Source organism: Chlorocebus sabaeus, chromosome 25, assembly GCF_047675955.1.
Source record: "Chlorocebus sabaeus isolate Y175 chromosome 25, mChlSab1.0.hap1, whole genome shotgun sequence".
Taxonomy (NCBI): Eukaryota; Metazoa; Chordata; class Mammalia; order Primates; family Cercopithecidae; genus Chlorocebus; species Chlorocebus sabaeus.
In genome coordinates, this window is record NC_132928.1 from 21456762 (window position 1) to 21478142 (window position 21381).

Here is a 21381-nt window from a genome sequence, read left to right on the forward strand (position 1 = left end):
GGCTTCTTGCAGACCAAGGAGGAGAAAAGGGACCCTCCAGATAAGGCAACTTCTGGTCTTGCTACTTTCAGAGCCTGACTTTCCAGGATGAGATGGGCCTGTGATTAACAAAGCTGTGGAATCTTAGGAGTCCCAGAGGGCCACAGGTCAGCGTTCTAAATAAGGCAAAATCCAGCCTTTCTTAGAAAGTGGATCCTAGACTGGGGGCAGGAAGGACTGCCTCTTGTTCCACCAATGTAATATCTTAGTCTAATTCTAGCCTAATGAGGATGCATAGCCTGAGGGACCTAATTAAATAAGTCTATATTTATCCACATGCTTTGTTTTCTGCCAAGGATATTTTAAGTGGGAGTTTAGAAGAGTCACTGAAATCCGGCAGGGATGTGTATCTGTGCACAGGACCACCACAGTCACTCTGTATGCTACTATAGTTACACACACACATTCACACACTCACACTTGAAAACATCTCCTTATGCAAAGGCAACAGGTAGTCGAATTGCAAAGACTTTTTTCTGTAATGGCGCTCTATTCATACTGAATCAATAACTTGCTTCTGGGGCCCTGGAGCCAAGCGGAGCTATATTCATACTGAATCAATAACCTGGCTTCTTCAGCTCTGAAGTCTCTTTTCTGACACTTACCTACATTGCTACATGGAGTACTTCATTAAAAGGCATTAACACTAGCAGATGGGGTCAAACCAGCCTTGCTGAGAGTTTTAAAAAATCTTTAGAGCACAAAATTCTATTCTCTGTAAAGCATTTTACTGCTTGTTTCAGGTTTTCTGGCCTCTGCCTTCTTATCTTGGCATCTCCACCTTTTTCTTATACTATTCTCTCTCAGATTGGAGAGTACCTTGCCCTATCTGCAGCCAACCTACTCCATCTCTTACCCAGGGCAAGGCAGGGGCAGTGGGCATTTGTGTTAGAAGCAAAGGCAAGAGAACTAGCTGGGGAGAATGTCAGCACTCTGACAATCCGGAGAAAGTCAGAGCTGAGAGGGGTGTTAGAGATAATCTAGCCCACCCTCCTCACTTGACAGAGGAGTGAAGAATGATCTGAAAACTTGCCTCAGGATGCACAGCGGATGAATGGCTGGTGCAAACTAGAATTCATGCCTGTATAGTTGCTCAGTTAAATGCATTTTCCAATTCACTCCACTCCACTGCCCTCCAGGCAGAAGCAATTCTTTTCTGATTTAGGTCAGCCGCCTGATGCATTAATTTAGGCTAGGCATTTCTTTTAAGCTTCAGGCTGAATTTTACTACTTAGTGAGCTTAGTAGAAAGCCCCAGCCAGTGATGCGCCATCTTCCTGATGAGGGTCTGAGAAGCCATCCTGACATTTACTGACAGCTCTCTGCACCAGGTGCCCTGCTGTGCCCTTCTTATGCTTAGGGAAGGACAGAAGGGCACGTGCATGGGCCATTAATGGAGGACTTTAGCCTCTCAGTGGCCCAACCCAGGCGGGGACGCTTTATTCAGCCCTATTGATTTTGTGCCCAAAAAATCAGTACAGGCTCTAGATAGAAAAGCAGTTTCAAATTGTTCTCAATTTGTAAACTAATTGATAGATTAGTCAGTGTCACCTCTGCTTTCCCTTCATTGTTATGAGTATGAGACTCTGGGGAGTTAATTAATTTCAGCACGTGGCTCTTCTGCCTTCCCGGACATGCCCAGAGATGATTCTTAGAAAGGTTCTCACCTCTGGGGTAAGCAGAGTGAGCATTTAGGATTGAAAAGGACAGGACAAGTACCACCATGCCCAGAATGAAAACAGTCTCTCCCATCCTTAGATCTAACCATGGTCCATCCTTTTGAACAAAACCTAAGCTGTAGTCATTTCTCTGCTTCTTTCCAAAGAACCCTTCTGTGCTGTCACTCAACCCAGTCCGAGGTCCAGAGTCAGGAGGCACTATGGTAACCATCACCGGCCATTACCTTGGGGCTGGGAGCAGCGTGGCAGTCTACCTGGGCAACCAGACCTGCGAGTTCTACGGGTGAGATGAACTTGAAGGCCCACCAGAAAACTGCACATCTGGGACACGTGCTGTACACATGTTACTGTGCATGTTCATTCATAGGCCTGCCCCATCACCTCCATATTATTTGCTACACCTAGACCCAAATACCATACCAGTCACTGTGAGAAATATATGCCACTTGTCAGTTTATAGCCCATATATGAAAGGGGCTGGACACTTCCAAAAATAATGTGAAGTGAGGGCCATGAGAACACCAGATGAAGGAGGCTCCTAGGAGCTCCCCAGTCACCACTAGGATCAAGCATTCATTAAGTCCTCACTATGGTGACTTGAGAAACACAGAGATTGCATAGCCACAGCTCTTAGAAAGCACAGACTTACGTTCAGGGCATCCTCTGTACATAAAAAATTGAACACCTACAATTTGCCAGCACTCCCCTAGCCCTGAAGATGTAGAGACTTCTGAAAGAATCCATGGATGAGAACCCAGTTTGCCCAGGATTATCTACTTGATAATCCTTCTTGATTATCTACCTGATTATCGCCTTCTTGGACTGGATATTCCACAAGGGCAAGGACTCTGCATTCACTGGTATATACAGTAGGTGCTCAGTGAATATTTGTTGGCTGCCTGACCAGATTCTAAGCACTGGCTAAATAGTTATATTCTAGAAAAATCCAGAAAAGAGGCATTCCCCAAAGTCGATGAAACCCTATCCCTGCCCCTCATTTTCTTTCTTTTTTTTTTTTTTTTTTCTGGGACGGAGTTTTGCTCTTGTTGCCCAGTCTGGAGTGCAATGGTGCGATCTCGGCTCACCGCAACCTCCGCCTCCCAGGTTCAAGAAGTTCTCCTACCTCAACCTCCCGAGTAGCTAGGATTACAGGCATGCACCACCACACCTGGCTAATTTTGTATTTTTAGTAGAGATGGGGTTTCTCCATGTTGAGGCTGGTCTCGAACTCCTGACCTCAGGTGATCCGACCACCTCGGCCTCCCAAAGTGCTGGGATTATAGGCGTGAGCTCTGGGTTAGGCACTGGAGCCCCTGAATACCCAAGAGGAAAGCTGGCTTAAGATTCTGAGCCTGGAATCATGGTCCAAATACCTGAACATCACAATTTTTTTTTTTTTTTTTTTTTTTTTAAAGACATGGCCTCACCCTGTCACCTAGGCTGGAGTGCAGTGGTGCAACCATAGCTCGCTGCAGCCTTGACCTCCTGGGCTCAAGAGATCCTCTCACCTCAACCTCCTGAGTAGCTGGGACTACACCGCACCTGGCAGCCCCTCATTTTCTAACCCCCTTCTCCAATTTGCTACCTCCCAATCCACTGGGGCACTGATAGAATATAAAAGGATGAGAGAACACTTAGAATATAGAATATAAAAGGATGAGAGAACACTTCTGTGGCCGTACCCCCAGACCAAGGAAAGCCCCTTGTATAGAATATAAAAGGATGAGAGAACACTTCTGTGGCCGTACCCCCAGACCAAGGAAAGCCCCTTGTCGAGCCGGTAGGCACCTCTTGTTGCCCATGCCTTTCTTCTCAGCCCTCCTTCTGTCTCCCTGTCAGGAGGTCAATGAGTGAGATCGTGTGTGTCTCACCCCCATCATCCAATGGCCTTGGCCCAGTCCCTGTTTCTGTGAGTGTCGACCGAGCCCGTGTGGATAACAACCTGCAGTTTGAGTACATAGATGACCCTCGGGTCCAGCGCATCGAGCCAGAGTGGAGCATTGCCAGGTGAGGCGGAAGGTGGGAGGGATGCACCTGGAAGCCACCCAGCATGATCCCTGCAGCCCAAGTCTGGCTCATGAGAGGGTTCGCTAAGGTGGAGGTTCACCATGCCAGATTTGAGGGGGTTTTTACCTAACCCAGCCTCTGCCTGTTTCCAGTGGCCACACACCCCTGACCATCACAGGCTTCAACCTGGATGTCATCCAGGAGCCAAGGATCCGAGTCAAATTCAACGGCAAAGAATCTGTCAATGTGAGTAACTGTTGGTCCACCCCAGCCTTTGGTAAACACAGCTCTGTGTTGATGTTTTGCAATGGAATGAGCTCTGGGTTAGGCACTGGAGCCCCTGAATACCCAAGAGGAAAGCTGGCTTAAGATTCTGAGCCTGGAATCATGGTCCAAATACCTGAACATCACAATTTTTTTTTTTTTTTTTTTTTAAAGACATGGCCTCACCCTGTCACCTAGGCTGGAGTGCAGTGGTGCGACCACAGCTCGCTGCAGCCTCGACCTCCTGGGCTCAAGAGATCCTCCCGCCTCAACCTCCTGAGTAGCTGGGACTACAAGCGCCTGCTTGACTAGTTTATTATTATTATTATTATTATTATTTTAGAGACGAGGTCTCTTTTGCCCAGCCTGGTCTCAAACTCCTGGGCTCAAGTGATCCTCCTGCCTTGGCCTCCCAAAGTGCTGGGATTATAGGCATGGGCCACCATGTTCAGCCCTACAATGATTTTTATAGTATAATGACAGTACAGTTTCTTGTCAGAAGGTGATATAGTGAGTGTATCAAAGTACTGGCTTCTGAGTTTATGATACAGCACAAAAGGACTCCTGTTTTATGACAGGTTGACTTTGAGGTCTGACAAAAACCCATGTTGGGAGTGGTTGGAGAAATTCTGGCTCCAGATTCAGACAAGTCTGGAGAGGAAGCAGGGCTCTGCCATCTATTAGCTGTACAAGCATGGTCAAGTCATTTAACCTCTGGATCCTCCACCCCTCAGCTATGAATGGTGACAAGCAGACCTGCCCCAGCTTCGTAACCTGCCAGCCCGTGGCCGGCATGAGGTTGGCAGTTGATAAATGCTAGTCACCGCATCAGATAACTCCACCCCGCTTGCTAAGATGATCAGTTTGGACATTTTATATTCGTCTTCCATGCAGAGCCATGTAATTTTTGTAATTTTTAAAAAGTTGTCTGTATCACAGGGATAGAATGTCTGGTACGTTGTAAATTTTTAAATCATTTTTCTAGGCTCCATCTCACTCTTTCAGACAATATTTTTTGAAACATGATTGTATTCATAATTATGTTACAGCAGATGCTACTATGGCCATTATTTTTTTATAGAAATTACTATTATTACTGCTTTGACCTTCAGGGGCTTGACTAGGCTAAGACGGAGATGGAGAAGATGGTGTTGTCTCCCCTCTTACCCCTGACACATTTCCAGGGTACTTGAGGCTTCCATAAGAAACACGGAGATACATAAAATGACAGAGTGCTAGAAGGTTAGATATGGAAAGGTCTCAGGGATCATCTGATGCAACCCCTTCATTGTGTAGCAGAGGAAACTAAGGCCAGAAATGTTAAATGACTTGCCCCCAATCATAAAGGTGACTGGTGGAAGAGCCAAGGTGGATCCCAAACATCCAGACTCTTCGTAACTAGGCCACGTGAAATGCTGGTGGGCTTGACATTACCATCCTTCCTGAGATGTAGGGGCACTTGTACCACACCTTCGTTATCCACCACGGTCACTCCTTTTTGGGCTAAGTGAGCGCATGCCTCCTTCTACCAGGTGTAAAACTTGATCCATTGGTAAAAGAGCCTAGGCCCTCATTCCATTTCCAGACTGAGGCTTAGGGTCCCCAGAAGCTCACAGGTAACTCCAGGGTCTAGGGTGAGGTATGGGAACAAGAATGGTAAACTCACACCCAGGAAGGATTAAAAAAAAAAAAAAAAAAAAAAAGCAAGCAAATTAGATACACGTTTTAAAATATAGGTTTTGTTATTATTCAGGTATGGCAAGACCAGAATATAATTTGTTCTACTCATAGATCAGATCCCAAGAGAAGAGGGCAACCCATGCCCCAGGGGTCACAGGGGGAAGCACCAGGGTTGGTCTGCCTGGAGGTGGAGGGAGAAACCATGGCAAGAGTCTTTATGTGGTTTCTGCAGGAAGGAACAGGCACAGCAGGGTAAGCAAGTTTAGGATCAGCTAGTTTGAGTCATTTTAGCATGCTCGGGCCCAGGGCTGTCTCTAGATGTTTGGTGCCTGGTCCTGGAATGATTAGGGCATGAGGATAGTATGGAAAGGGGCAGTTGAGCTGTGTGGTCTGGATTGGTTTCTGTATATGAAAGGCAGGCTCATAGGCAAGTTATTTGCTATCTCTAGGATTTTGCCCTGGGAGGGACATTCCCTCCCCAGTCAGCAAGGCCCCAGATGTCAAAGCATCGGCATACAGAAAATAAAAGACATAATTAATACAGTCTAGAGATAGTTTTGGAGGTGAGTACGTGACCTCCAAAGGCTTCAGCCTTAGTCCTCAGGAAGCCATGGAAGAGAAGCCTGGGCTAGGAAGCCCCTCTCCTTCCCCACACCTGACACCTGTGGCCAAAGGCTCAGGTCCCAATCCCCCTGCCCCTCACCAGGACTCATTCACAGCCCTGGGCTGGAATGTTCTCAGCGCTTCCTCCAGCCCCATGCACGATGATCTCAACGTTCTAAGGACTTAAGAAGCAGTTCTGCCCTCTGGGGAGCTGGGGGCTCTCAGCTTCAGTGGTGACCTGCCTGGTATCTACAGGCTGGCAGACCCGGAGGGAAAAATGCAGGAATGTAGCTTTTTGTCAACTGGCTCCAGAATGGGAGGCTCAGAACCCCTGCCCTGTGCTTCAGCTTTCGGGAATGGTAGGAGAGAGGGAAGCACTTTGCCCCTGAAGCCCTGCCTGGTTGGGCCCCATCTCATCCTCAGCACACCTGGGCCTACCCCTCACTTTTGGGTTTTGAAGCTGCCCCAGTGGATAGCTAGGAGGGCCAGAGTGAAGCCGCCAAACCCAGAGGAATGTTTGGCAAACAAAGTGCCGATGCAGCGTGGGGCAGGAAGTGTACAGAGGCCTGTTGCTTGGGAATGATTTGCTTATTCGTTGAGGAGCCTGGTCTAGGGAAGCTAGACTAGGACCAGCAGAGAGGAAGATGTTGGTGGTGAGGCTTACCAAGGCTCGGTGTCTTCTTGCACAACCCAGGAATTGGGACCCCCTGGCTCAGCTGTACCCATTTCACCAAACCCCTCAACCTCCCCATGCCTCATTGCACCCTGCTGGAACATGAAAGGGGCATTAGGTTCATAAGGGACTGCTGAATTGCACCACAGAAAGGGCAGGAATGTGTCCTCACTCCCACTACCACATAAAGGCCATAGTGAGCCGTTTTGTTTAAACTCTTAAATTCCCTCTGGAAAGGAAGGGTTAAGACTTGGACTTGAAGCTCTGACATAATCTTTATGCAGTGTCAGCTATTTTTGCAATTTCACACACAGTCTTGGTTTCTGAACATGAAGCTTGTGTGTGTGTATATTGGCCAGACGCACAACATGTGTGGACCTGCCAGGACAGCGTGTGCTTAAGCAGTCTGAGTTCTCAGAGATGCCCTGGCTGTTGCTGGGACACCGCTGCTCCCAAAGCTGAAACCGAGCTGTGCTGGGTGGGAGCCAGGCAGAGAGGGAGTAGGAGTCTGGGTTTTTCTTCCCAAGCCCCACGTGGGCGCTTTAGTGGTTTCTGCAGTCTCACTGCTGTCTTGGGCAGCCCCAGAACCAGACCTCCACAGGAGAGATGGCACAGCTCATGCTAAGGAGGGACTGGACCAGCCCAGCCATGATTTTAGTTGGCACCAGAGTCCTCCAAGAGAAAAAGGATATCATGAACTCTGTGTCAAAACCAAGCTTCTGTCCCAGTGCAGAGTTAGGGGCCCTTGGTTAGAGAAGAGAGAGAGGTCCTGCATAAAACATTTAAAGAGGGCTGGGCACAGTGGCTCAGGCCTGTAATCCTGGCACTTTGGGAGGCCGAAGCGGGTGGATCACCAGAGGTTAGTAGTTCAGGACCAGCCTGGCAAACATGGTGAAACCCCGTCTCTACTAAAAATACAAAAATTAGCTGGGTGTGGTGGCACATGCCTGTAATCCCAACTACCCAGGAAGCTGAGGCAGGAGAATTGCTGAAACCCGGGAGGTGGAGGCTGCAGTGAACTGAGATTGCGCCACTGCATTCCAGCCTGGGTAACAGAGCAAGACTCCATCTCAACAAACAAAACAAAACAAAACAAAAAACCCAAAAAACATTTAGAGAGTTGCAGAATCCTATTTTTCATCAGTATTCAATCAACATTAACTGAACACCTACTACATACTGGGCAAAGTGCTCATCTCATACCACTTCCTGCTCCACACTCTACACACACACACACACATATACACACTATGCTATTCTGTCTTTTTTCTCAAACACCCCATGCTCCCTTGTCCCCAGGCCTTTTGGTGCTGTTCCCTCTGCCTGGAACTTTTTTCCCTCCCCCTCCCTCTCCTTATCTAGGTAAGTCCTACTCATTCTTAAGATTAAATGTCATTCATTTCTTCCATGGGAAAACTTCCATGAGTCACTCCTACCCTGCTTCAGGCCATGCACACCCACGTGTGTCCATATACGCATAGACACATACACACACACACACTCATGCACACACACAGACACTCCTAGAGTAGCTAGTCCTTCCCTACCAAGGCGTTTATTTTTCACATCCCTGCATGCATCCAACAGTGCCGTGTGTCCCCCATGCCCCAGGCCCTCTTCCAGGACTAGACTGTAATGCTTGTTTGTCTCCCCTCCAGACTGTGACTATTTCACTCTATAGCCCCCACCTCCTAGCACAGCGCCAGCACAAACTATAAACTAGATGCCCAAATAGTGTTGGTGAATGAATTAATGAAGAAGCTAAAATGCCCCCCACTCCCCCAAAATTTCACTGCCCTTTCCTGGAGGGCTTTCCCATGGAATGGAGACAAGCAAGTAAACCTAGTAACAAGACACAAAAACAGGGAGAGGGTTGGAGAACGGCTGCAGGCCCCTGGGCTCTGTCTGCCAGGCACTCAGTGTGTGAATGCTGTGCTCTGGATCTCTTAGGTGTGTAAAGTCGTGAACACAACCACCCTCACCTGCCTGGCACCCTCTCTGACCACGGACTACCGCCCTGGCCTGGACACTGTAGAACGGCCAGATGAGTTCGGATTTGTCTTTAACAATGTCCAATCCTTGCTGATTTACAATGACACCAAGTTTATCTACTACCCCAACCCGACCTTTGAACTGCTCAGCCCTACTGGAGTCTTGGATCAAAAGCCGGGATCGCCCATCATTCTTAAGGTATGAATGCCCACCAGAGAGGACCAGGGGCAGCGATGCCAGAGAGCACCCCGCACGCTCCTGGCCTTTCTTTCTTTCTGGCTCTCCTTTCTATGCTATCGAACCTGCCAAGCTGTCTCCTTCCTACAGAAGGAGCTCGTGGATAGATATCAACCCATCAAGTGATATCCAGGCTTCTCAAGAAATACTTTAGAATATTTCTGTTTGTTCTTGTGAGCTTTGGGAACCAGAGGTACTGCAATGAGTTGGGAGTAACTGTTTCCTTTTCCGTCCACTCTGTGGCCACAGGTACCTGCACACACATTTCAAGAGGTCACAGTCCCTGGCACTGTCCATCCAAGTGATTTGTTGCCGCACTACTTTCATGAAATCCCATGTATCCTCCCCCAAATTTTCTCTTGTTTAGTGTTTTGTCTCCCCTGCATTTTTCCCACTCTCTTCATTTTCATTCTCTCCTGCCTCTGTTTTCTCTCTTTCTCTCTAGATCATGGCTGCTAGAAGTCCCCTCCACAAAAACTTGCCAAGGAGTCATTTCCTGGTTTTTGCACTGCTGCCCTTCCCCATCTCCTTAATCTCTTTTTAAGTAGGCAATTAACTTGTGCATGCATGTGTCAATTATGCCTATAAAGACTGCTATTCTCTACAGGGCAAAAACCTCTGCCCTCCTGCCTCTGGAGGGGCCAAACTCAACTACACTGTGTTCATCGGAGAGACCCCTTGCGCTGTCACTGTATCTGAGACCCAGCTTCTCTGCGAGCCTCCCAACCTCACTGGGCAGCACAAGGTCATGGTGAGTGAGCCCCTTCTCTGTAGTGCCTCCTCCCCGCCTCGTGGTGCATGTGTGATCTGTCCTAAGGAAAGGCTCTCTTCTGCCTCGTTGTCTGACTCACTCCCTCCATCTCTCCTCATCTCTGTGTCCTACATCAAAATGGATATAAGCTGAGAACACAAGAAAAGAAAGGCAGATGCCAAGGCAGGAAGTTGCTTTTTATCCAGATCTGCACTGTGTGGTTGTGGTCTGTCATGTTCTTCCTCGCACTGTAAGGATCTGCTGGCATGCCAGGGCTCTACACCTTGTGCATCCGTGTGCGTCTGTGTGTGTACAATGCACAGGTTCACGTGGGCGGGATGGTGTTCTCGCCTGGCTCGGTGAGTGTCATCTCAGACAGCTTGCTGACCCTGCCAGCCATCGTCAGCATCGCGGCCGGCGGCAGCCTCCTCCTCATCATCGTCATCATCGTCCTCATTGCCTACAAGCGCAAGTCTCGAGAAAATGACCTCACTCTCAAGCGGCTGCAAATGCAGATGGACAACCTGGAGTCCCGCGTGGCCCTGGAGTGCAAGGAAGGTTAGTGGAAGCCCACCCTCATTTGCTGGGCCCCTCTTTCTCCACCTGCCTTATTGCCCTTCTCCCTGCAGACAACTCCCATCTTTACTCCCATTGTTGCAAGCCATGCCTTTGCATTCCACTTTCACCTCTGTTTTCCCAGAACTTCTCTTGCCCATAGGGCCAGAGATGTCCAATGAAGAATGCCCACTGCATGAGGACCCAGGTCCGACTACATTGTTCTAATCTCTTCTTCGCCCTGACTCATCCCACAATCTGGCCAACACCTTCTCCCTCTCAGGGCCTCAATGTCCCCACAGTCAGAGCCCCCAGGCTCCGTAGCCTCAGACTCTAGATTCCCCATGGGAGTGTCCAGCTCCTGTTTTTTGCACACTATCTTCGCAGCACGTGAGAGCAACGGCAGGAAAGGCAGAAGAGCACCTGCCTCATCTCCCCCAGGGTTTGTTTCCCATCAATGCTGCAGGCTGAGCGCTCTGAAGGCCACCACTTGCTGGTGTCCTTGGCTGTGGAGGTGTGTAGGAGTGCACTTTGTGTTTTCTCCTGTGTACCACGCAACCACAGCCTCGAGGTGACGAGTGTACCTGGCGTCCTCTCAGGCTGAGGACCTGGCAGGCTCTCAGGGTAAACAGCTCAGTTAGGAATGAAAACATTTCTCCTTTTGCTGCAAATGTCAAGATCAGAAACAAGCCCTCTGCTGGATGACAGGGAAGAGCTGGGCTGGGAAATAGGACAGGTGGAGCCAAGGCTCTTCCTGGCAACAGGGCTGGTGAGTTTGGGAGAGGAAGGAGCCAGGAAGACAGGTGTGCCACCACCAAAGTGAGGCTTCTGAAGCCCTTCTCGTCCCAAACTCGACTCTGAGCTGAGCGTCTCATGACCAGGCCTCCCCTAGGCTTTTGCATCTTGATTTATTGTCTTGCTTGGAAAAGGGCAGCACTTTGCCTGTTCTGGTCTTTGCTGGACCCCCTCAACCATGGTCTCTCACCTGCCTCCAGAACCTCCGGGATCTTTACTAAACAGCCCAATCATAATATTCTTTTTTCCTTGTTGTAACTACACTTGTAATATGTAAAGAGAAAATTCAAAATTATAGCTAAGTACAGAGGAGAAAATAACATAAAAATCACCCATTTCCCCACCACCTAAAAAAGATAGGCTGGAAGTAGCCCCGCCCTCTGGAGACACACCCCCATAATTCTCAGAGTTTCTATACCCTAGGTCCTCCCCTTCTCCTTTGCAAACTTCTTCTCCCTCTTTCTCCTCCCCCGACTGGGGCTTCCCCACGAGCCTGTCTGTGTGCTTATTCTCATAGCTTTTGCTGAGCTCCAGACGGATATCAATGAGCTGACCAGTGACCTGGACCGCTCAGGAATCCCTTACCTGGACTATCGTACCTACGCTATGCGAGTCCTGTTCCCGGGCATCGAGGACCACCCCGTCCTGCGGGAGCTGGAGGTAATGCCTGCCTCCTGCGCCCAGCCACCCAGCAGGGATGCAGGCCCAGTGTATCCTAGGAAATCCAGATGAGACCCAGCAGTACAGAGTAAGGTTAACAGCGAAGAGGGGTCAGTAGTTTGTAACAGCATCTCAGCAACAGAGCTATCAGGAAGGTTACGGCCAAGGGGACACCCAGGCTTGTTGGGATGGTTCCAGGGTAAAGCTCATTGTCATTTTTTAATTAATGACTGAAATAATTAACTAAGATACTGCCTCATTCTAAAATGGATTTAAGATGGCTTAAAGAAAGACACAGGATTCTATGAGGGTTGTTTCTTCATTTGTTGGTTTGCTTTACTAAAGATAATAAATCAGGCAGAGGAGATTAAGGGGAGACTAATAAACTGAGAAGTTTGAGGGGGCGTCTCCTCGTCTATCCTTGGGAAAATCAGGCAGCCTCCCCTCTGAGAGCTCCGCGTAGAGCCCAGCCTCCCCGGCCCAGTGCAGGGCCAGAGCAGACAGCTGTTCCTACATCATCACAGGCGGGCGGAATAGGGTTGGGGTGGTGATAGGCCTCAAAGATAGGGTTCTACAGCTAGTGTCGTTGCTGGCAGGCCCTCAGTGAGACCCTCGGGTAAGAGGCCCAATGCCTGTTCTCTAAGGGCATCATCTCCACCACGCCCCACCCCAGGTACAAGGAAATGGGCAGCAGCACGTGGAGAAGGCCCTGAAGCTCTTTGCCCAGCTCATCAACAACAAGGTGTTCCTGCTGACCTTCATCCGCACCCTGGAGCTGCAGCGTAGTTTCTCCATGCGCGACCGGGGCAACGTGGCTTCGCTCATCATGACCGGCCTGCAGGGCCGCCTGGAGTACGCCACCGATGTCCTCAAGCAGCTACTCTCTGACCTCATCGATAAGAACCTGGAGAACAAGAACCACCCCAAGCTGCTACTCCGGAGGTCTGGTCCGCAGCAGTGGGTGGAGAGGGTGGCAGGAGTCTGAACGGGAACAGAGTACCTCATTATAGCAGGCCCCACAAGCAGCATGAGAAGGCCCATTCCCCAGAAAGGGCACCCATTCAGAGCAGCCTGTGTCCTCATGTCTCTGCAGGGCAGAATCTGACTTTCCTTCAGCCCAGAGAGACTACAGAGTCTGAAGTTGCCCAAGTGTGATGGACAAGCTCAGACCTTTGCTCGGATCTCAGCTGGAGTCCCAGCTCTGCCTCCTGCTAGCTCTGTGATTTCTAGCCAGTGTTGTAACCTCTCTGTTGTTTAGTTTCCACCTAGACAAAATGAGAAAAATAATTCCTATCTCACGGTCTCTTCCTCCCGGTGTCTCTAGAGCTGTGTGTCCAGCACAGCAACCCCTAGCCACAGGTAGCTGCTACAAATTAAAATGAAATAGACTGTAAAATCCAGCTCCTCCATTGCCCTAGCACCTAGCCGCATTCTAAGTGCTTGGTCGCCACATTGCAGCTAGTGACCACCATACTGGACCGCACAGATAGAGAACATTCGCATTATCGCAGGAGGTTCTATTGCGTAGCACTGAGCTCAGGATTTGGACAGCCTGGAAGGCTGTGCCTTCTGAGCTCAGCTTCCTGGATCTGAATCACAGCATCCACTACACATGCCCGCTGCAGTTTTCCTGGCAGGGGAGAGGGTTAGAGACCTCAACATCCCCTGAGCCCAACCTCCCTAGAGGCCGTGGGGAGCCAGGCACAGCTTTGGAGTCCTCTGGGCAGCAGGGGCTGGAGGGTTCCACCTCCGTTCACCACCCCTCCTCTTTAGCCTTCCTATAGCAAGGTCTCAGGCTTCCAGACACCACGTGGGCTGAGGAGGGAGGAAGAATGGCTTTGTTTTATGAGTACTGAGCCCCCATCCTGCCAATCTGAGCATTAGAAACTCTCATTAAGAACTGTTGTATTTAAATTAGAGCTAATCTCAGGCACAATGCAGGGAGAGGGTGCTGGGAGGAGCCAGGGGAGAAAGCTACAATTTTTTCTGCCATTGTCACTCTCTCCCAGGCCCAGATTGCAGAGCAGCCCTGGCAAATGCCTGGGATTTACTGCAACCAGAGGGTATAATTTGCACCACGTGCAGGGAGTTAAAATACCCCTCCGGCATCCTCTTCACTGAGGGTCTGTCACAGTCGCTTTGTTCCTTCCCAAATCCCCAGATCTGTAGCCCTGGGACGGGAAGGGGAGGGGGACCAGTGCTTACATGAGCAAATACCCTGTTGGCAAAACACTTAAGCATTGCTCTCTACCTGAGGGCTGGGATCCAAGACCCCACATGACCGCAATAATGACAGCTAATGCATAGTGCTTAGCAGGTGCCAGGCACTTTTCTTAGCACTTTACAAATACAAATAGTAACTCATTCAACCCTGACAACAACCATCGGGGGTAGATGTTATTACGATTGTCTCCATTTAGAGATGTGACTACAGAAACCAGAGAGGTTAAATGACCTGCCCAAGGTCACACAGCCAGTGTATGGCAGAATCAGGATTTGAACCCAAGGAAGTGTAACCCTGAGTGTTTTTGGAGGGGAAGGGACCAGGCAAAACAGGGTACTCAGGCAGGCGAGAAAGCCCAGAAGGACCGGGAAACTCTCTAGTTATCACCCTAAGACCAGAAGTGAGTTGGGAGAACCAGTTCTTTATAGCCCCATGGGATAGTGAGGTACCTTTAGCCACAGACCTTGTCTCAGATGCAGCCAAAGCAGTTCAGAGCACCACGGACCATCAGGGCTGAAAAGGCCAACCTCTCCATTTTCATAGGAAATTGAGGCCCAGAAAGAAGCCACCCCTACCCCCAGGTCACAGTCTAGTTACTGGGCGAGCTGGGCTGGGACCCAGGTGTCCTGACGCCCCACCCTGCGTTCTCGCATGCTCCATTGTTCTCTTGGGAGACCTCGCGACAAGCCCAGGCCCCACACAGAGACCCCTCTGTGAAGGACTGCCCCTTACCCTTTCTTCCTTCCCCAGGACAGAGTCTGTGGCTGAAAAGATGCTGACCAATTGGTTCGCCTTCCTCCTGCACAAGTTCCTAAAGGTGAGACAGGGAGTGAGATGGGGCCTAGAGTCCAGGGCAGATGGTGCTGCTGCTCAGATCCTGGCCACAGGGCTGCATGGGGACCCCCTCCCTCAGGAGCAGGAACCTGGACTGGGTGTGCTAAAGCCCCTCCTTCCACTGGCCTCGCTCCGAGAGAGGAAAGGGAAAACGTGCAAACCTGAGGAGGCCATGCCCACACTTCCTGCCCTGCCTGTGCCCACAGGAGTGCGCGGGGGAGCCACTCTTCATGCTGTACTGCGCCATCAAGCAGCAGATGGAGAAGGGCCCTATTGACGCCATCACGGGCGAGGCCCGCTACTCCCTGAGTGAGGACAAGCTCATCCGGCAGCAGATCGAGTACAAGACCCTGGTGAGGAAGCCAGAAGCTCCGGACCCGCATGTGTATCTTCTGCTCCTGCCCCTTACTCTGCCTTCTGTCCATAAAAGCAGTCTAGGGGGTCATTAAAGAGGATGGGAGGCTGGTCTGGGGTGAGCCCAAAGGGCAACTACGTGTACCAAGAGCAAGGCAGGCAGGCCCACCCCCCAATCCCATCTCATTTGGTAAGCCCTATAAAGCACTCCATGCCTCTGTTTACCCTAGACAATATTGGGGGAGAAAAAAGTTCATCCATCATTAGGTATTGGGTAATTGGCATTATGAGAAAAATGTATGTTGGTTCCTAACATAGAGGCTTTGGGGAAGTGCACCACTAGTCTCTGATACATCTAGAACCATCTCTAAACACTGAGGGTGCCTCATTCCAGAACTATAGTCTCTCTTAAGCCATCCAGGAGCTAGAAAGTAGAGTCCTGGTGCTTTGAGAATGAAGAAGTGGACACAATGACTCAGGCTGTCATTTGGCAGGTGTTACGAAGGTGAGGGAAACTGAGTCACAGACCAGAAAAGTACCCTTATTCCCCCTATAAAGAGAGTGAACTTTGGAAAAAGAAGATTCTGAGGTCCTGACCCTCTCCCTCAAACTACTCCTTCAGCTCCTGTCCTGCTCACCCTCTGTCCCCCACTTGTAGATCCTGAACTGCGTCAACCCTGACAACGAGAACAGCCCAGAGATCCCAGTGAAGGTGTTAAACTGTGACACCATCACACAAGTCAAGGAGAAGATTCTTGATGCCGTGTATAAGAATGTGCCCTATTCCCAGCGGCCGAGGGCGGTGGACATGGACTTGGGTAGGAAACCTGGACTCGGAGTGTGAGGGCAGGGGTTGAGGGGTGAAAGAAGGGAAGCTGCCCTGCACACAACCCTTGCAGGGGCATGACTGTGTCCTGGCCAGGTGAGGCCCATGTGAAATGCTTCCCGCTTTGGGCACTGCCTGTTCAGATGTGGCTGTCTCTGAGGAGACCCATGTGTTTCCTCTGCTGCCTGGGCCCATGGAGCCCTAGATGTCTCTAGCCTCTGTTATTGGTACCAGCTTGAGGGGGCCAGGCTGCCAGGTCCCTAGAGAAGGGGCAATCGGGAGACACTGGCTCACAGCCCTCATCCCTCTCACGTTGCTCCCTGCACCACCCCCTCCTCCCAGAGTGGCGCCAAGGCCGGATCGCCCGGGTCGTGCTGCAAGATGAGGACATCACCACCAAGATTGAGGGTGACTGGAAGCGGCTCAACACACTGATGCATTATCAGGTGAGAGGGGGTGTCTCTTCCTCTCTTCAACTTCCCAGAATATTCCCTTCCCACTAAGCCTTGCTCTAAGGCCTCAAAAGTCTGAAAAAGATTTTCCTCTCCCTGCTTTCCTCCTCCTACTGGAGCATAGAACAGGGATTCTCAGCCATGGCTGCCCATTGGAATTACTGAGGGAACTGATAAAAAACATGAGTGACCAGACTCCACCCTCAGAAACATATTTAATGGGTCTGGGGTAAGGTCTAGGCATTTCTATTCTGTGTACCTCTACATTTGCAAACAAAACAAAACAAAACAAAACAAAAAAAACTGTATATTGCAAAGCCCTCCACATGGACAGCTGCCTTAAGGTACCTGGCACTCTCTCTTTAGCATCTTACTAATGCAGCCCACACCTCTGACTTACAGTGGAGCAGGGAGTTGGATAGACTTCTCTTGAGGTCTTACATTCTTCCTCTTAGTAGCTGGTTTCCTTGGGAAAATTACCCAGGCTTTCTTTTCTCTCACCTGTAAAATAGGGCTCCTGGTGAACCCTGTCCTGTACAGTTGTATAGAAGAGATACAAGATAGAAGGTGAGGTGTTTAGCACACAGGCAGACACATTGAATGAGCAATCAAAAAAAAAAAAAAAAAATCCCTGCAAAAGAACACAAGATCAAGGAGGTATCTACTCCCGCGTCTTCTCCCCTCCCATGGTAACCACTCCCAGCTGGGGGGTCTCTGTAAGATTAAGCACAGGTAGACAGGTTGGGATTCAGAAAAAATACTAAAATAGAAACTGGAAATAAGAGACACCAAGGGAAATTAAACCAACCAGAGGAAGCGCCTCAGGCTGCAAGACCCATGGGATCGTCTGATTAATAACATCCTCCCATGTCCCTGTCTCGGAAAGAAAGATTTGCAGAGGGGCTGGCAGGCTGGGCTCTCAGGCACTGAGCTGCCAACCACCAGGCGCTGGAGCTGGCAGGAGCCTCCACGGGCACAGAGGAAGCTAGGGCACAGGGGATCCCCAAAAATGCTCTTCTCCAGGCTCCATCCCCCTGACTCACCTGCACCCCCCATCCTGACACCCTGCCTGGACCCCCGCCCAGAGGACATGAGTGTGGTGTAGTGAGAAGAGAAGAGGCTTTAGAAGCTATATTTAACCCCTGCTTCCCCACTCATTGGTGTCGTGACTTTAATCTCTCTGCACCTTGGGCTCCTCATCTATAAAATGGAGATAACAACCCTTACTTGTGAAAGTGTGAGGTGCCCAGGATTGTACTTACAGATAAGGTAGCTGCCATCACTCCCTGTTAATTCTGTACACATACACACATGCCCAACCACCACCACTTCATATGGTGCTTAATGTATCCGGTAGAACAACTGTAATGAACCAATTAAAGTTGAATAAGAAAGTGCAAAAGAAAACAGCATGATGCTCCCAAATCATGAGTTTCTAAAGGGCAGGAGTGGGGTCTTTCTGCTTCTGCCTCCGATACCCTAATGCTTGTTACTGGGCTTTCCAACCTGCGGCTCCCAATCAGAAGAAGGAACTATTCTGTTCTTTTGGTGCTGATCATACAAAGCACTTTCAATTCCCTGATGTCATTTATCATTCATGTATGCATTCATTCCTCAAATATTTACTGAGCTTTTGCTGAGTGCAAGTCACTTCCCACATGCTAGCCCTGAGTGACAAGGGACAGCAGGGAGTATTCCCCCCTTTGGGAGACTGTGATGATGATGATGCTCATAATAGCACCACTAATACCAACATTTACTTCGTGCTCACTGGATACCAGGCACTGCTCTCAGCCTTTCTGTGTTTTAACTTCTTTAATTCTCACCACAAACGACATGCAATTATTATCCCCACTGATAACTAAGGCTCAGAGAGGTTAAGTCCTGGAGCGGGTAGGCAGCAGAGTCAAGGTCAGACCCAGCCGGTCATCTTGACCATGGATTTGCACCACCTGTTGGTTAAGACAGAGAAAAACCAAGGACAAGAGAGGTTTAGTGATTAGACCTGCAATTGAGTTGAACTGTGGTCATTTGAGTCACCTTGTGAATCTTTCATTAGGTGACAAGAAACTATAAATGATAATGTAATCTGTTCTCCCTGGAGTGTAAACTCCTGCCCCTGCCAAGTTTTCTGGGTATCATTTCTGGGCTGTCAGTTAGAAGGAGAATTCCTGAAAGACGGAGGTAGAGACTGCCCCCCTCCCTATCCTGGTGCTGATGGTACCAACAGCTGACAAGTCCAGGGAGCTATTCTAGCTGGGAAGTAATGGAGTCTTGGCACCTTCCAAGCACAGGACCTTGGAGCTTTATACCATCAAGTCAATGCACTGCCCTCTTGTTACCCTCTCTGGAGTCAAAGGTCCTTGGAGCCCCTGCAGAAGAAAATCTGCATAATCTTAATTAACAAAGAGATGTTAAAAAACTTCCCAGGCTTCCAGAGATTTATAGGGAGGGTAAAATTAAACACCACCACTAAAACCCGCTATCAGGGAATCTCGTTAGCACTAATGTTCATTTATAGTTTGACTTCCCCACATTTAATTCTTTTTTGGTGGGAGAGAGGGACTGACAATTTAAGACCCAGAAAGATGGTTTTATGACTGGTGCAGCTATAAATCAAACTTATAAAGTTCATAAAAATTGTTAAAATAAAAAATGGTTTAATAGGAATGTTTTATGGCCCATAACGTTATTATAGCTGTTTTATTCCCTCTGCGTTAGGGGTTTAATTGGATCGCCACGATTCTGGGGATTCTCTGTTTTTACTGGATGGAGGGTAATCTTAAATCAAAATGGCCCCAAATGTCTTCAATATGGCTCCTCATTTATCAGCCCTCTCCCTGCAGGCTGGGTGCTGAGCTGGGGCGCCCTCATAGAGGATGGGACAAGACACCATCTTTCTCGCTCGGTCCCCAAGAGTGGCTGCCCTTTTGGTGAAACTATTTGAAGTGATCCAGGCATTATAGGACCCAGGCCAGAAAGAAAGCAGAGCCAAAAGGGAAAATGGGCTTCAGACCAGTGTGACTCAAAATAAAATTCCAAGTTAGAATGTATAATGAAGAGAACATGTGCTCTGGAGCCTGACAGACCTGGCTACAAATATTGGCTCTACCATATATGAATTATGTGACCTTTAAGAGGTTGCTTAGCCTCCCTATGATTCCATTTTTTTTTTTCATCTGTAAAATGGGAATGCTTGTGCGTAGCTCACGAAGTGGATGGGAGACTGAGTCTAGCCCAGTGCTGTCCAGTAGAAATATAATGCAAGCCACATGTGCAAGCCACATGTGTAATTTAAACTTTTTGTATTAGTCACATTAAAAAGGTAAAAATAAAAAGATCAATTAATGTTACATAGTTTATTTAATCTAACTGGTCTAAAATCATTATCATTTCAATATGTAATCAATTTAAAAATTATCAATCAGATAGTTAATATTTGTATTCATACTGTCATTGAAATCCAGCACGTAGTGTATATTTATAGCACATCTCAATTTAGACACAGCTCATCTTAGTTAGGATTAACCACGTTTCAAATGCTCAGTCAACACACACGGCAAGTAGCCATTATATTGGGTTGTGCAGCTCTAACCCAATAAAAGCTCAAAAAGCAGCAGTAATGGTTGTTTCTAGTATTCCTGTACTCCTTGCTCTCTACCCCACAGCTATCTTATAACCCTCTAGAAATACTTGACTCCAACTTCCCAAGACACCTACATTCACCACACTGTACCTTTTGTACCCTTTTCAGGTGTCAGACAGGTCGGTGGTGGCTCTGGTCCCCAAACAGACCTCCTCCTACAACATCCCTGCCTCTGCCAGCATCTCCCGGACATCCATCAGCAGATATGGTGAGAACTAGGAGGGCAGACTGGGCAGCTCAGAGCAGAGTCTTCTGCGACTTAGCAGGGCCCACTCGCTACCCCTTCTAACAGCAGGCAGCCCTTGCTCCTGGGCTGTTGGTTTCTGTCCTCCCCAGTCCAGGCATTCCCAGGCAGCCTGCACCCTCAGACCTGTGGGATCAGGTGGCATCATGTGCCCTTTCTTTGATATCCCTGCCTGGTGGAGGAGTCAGAGTGGCCCAGAACCAGGAAGACGCCTGGCTGGGGGTTCATATATCCCAGGTTGCCTGGGTCAGTCCAGTCTATGCCTGTTGTCCTGGCTGAATTATTAAGAGTGCCCCTCCCTTTACTCTTAAAAGTGTCCCAGTTTGATCAATAAATTAGAGGAGTACTGGGGCCCCCAGACCCTCTGGGCAATGAGGTTATGGCACCCCCTTGTCCCTTATTTTATTTGCTCTGGTTTCATGTATGCAGTAAGGCCTTGGGCTTCCCAACCAAAAGGCACCGCAGGACTGAACCCAGCAGCACCAAAAAGGGCTCAGGAAATTCCATACCCCAGGCCCCATGCAAGAAGAGACCCTTAACTCCCAAGAGGAGAATTACAACTTACAGCTCTTTAGTATCCAGATTTCCATTAAAGCACTGACGAAAATATCCTGTTGACATTTTACCTATTAATTATTCATTGCTGGGAGTGTCCGAGTAGAGGTGACTCCCAAATTCCTGAGGGTCTCTCTAATTCACAAAATTTATAAATCCTCTTCTAAAAAAGCCTTCAGGCTCTTCTGTCCTCATGTCAACCAAGGATCCCTAAAATAACCTACCATATATGAGGTCCCTGCAGCCCCTTTTCAGCTGAAATGAGTTTATTCTGAGTGGATGCAGCAGGCGGGCAGGGATTCTGGGAGGATT

The 21381-nt window shown here is 49.0% G+C and overlaps 1 protein-coding gene across 1 annotated transcript in view; it reads left to right on the forward strand.

Moving 5' to 3' along the window:
* The window catches only part of PLXNA2 (plexin A2), a 222350-nt gene that overhangs the window by 189670 nt on the left and 11299 nt on the right, over positions 1–21381 (forward strand). The window contains exons 15-27 of the mRNA XM_007988604.3: positions 1864–2000; positions 3557–3724; positions 3877–3970; positions 8895–9134; positions 9781–9924; positions 10248–10482; positions 11792–11934; positions 12608–12876; positions 14909–14975; positions 15199–15345; positions 16005–16164; positions 16515–16618; positions 20379–20478. Coding sequence (XP_007986795.2) covers positions 1864–2000; positions 3557–3724; positions 3877–3970; positions 8895–9134; positions 9781–9924; positions 10248–10482; positions 11792–11934; positions 12608–12876; positions 14909–14975; positions 15199–15345; positions 16005–16164; positions 16515–16618; positions 20379–20478 — 2008 coding nt within the window. The remainder of the gene's footprint in view (positions 1–1863; positions 2001–3556; positions 3725–3876; positions 3971–8894; positions 9135–9780; positions 9925–10247; positions 10483–11791; positions 11935–12607; positions 12877–14908; positions 14976–15198; positions 15346–16004; positions 16165–16514; positions 16619–20378; positions 20479–21381) is intronic.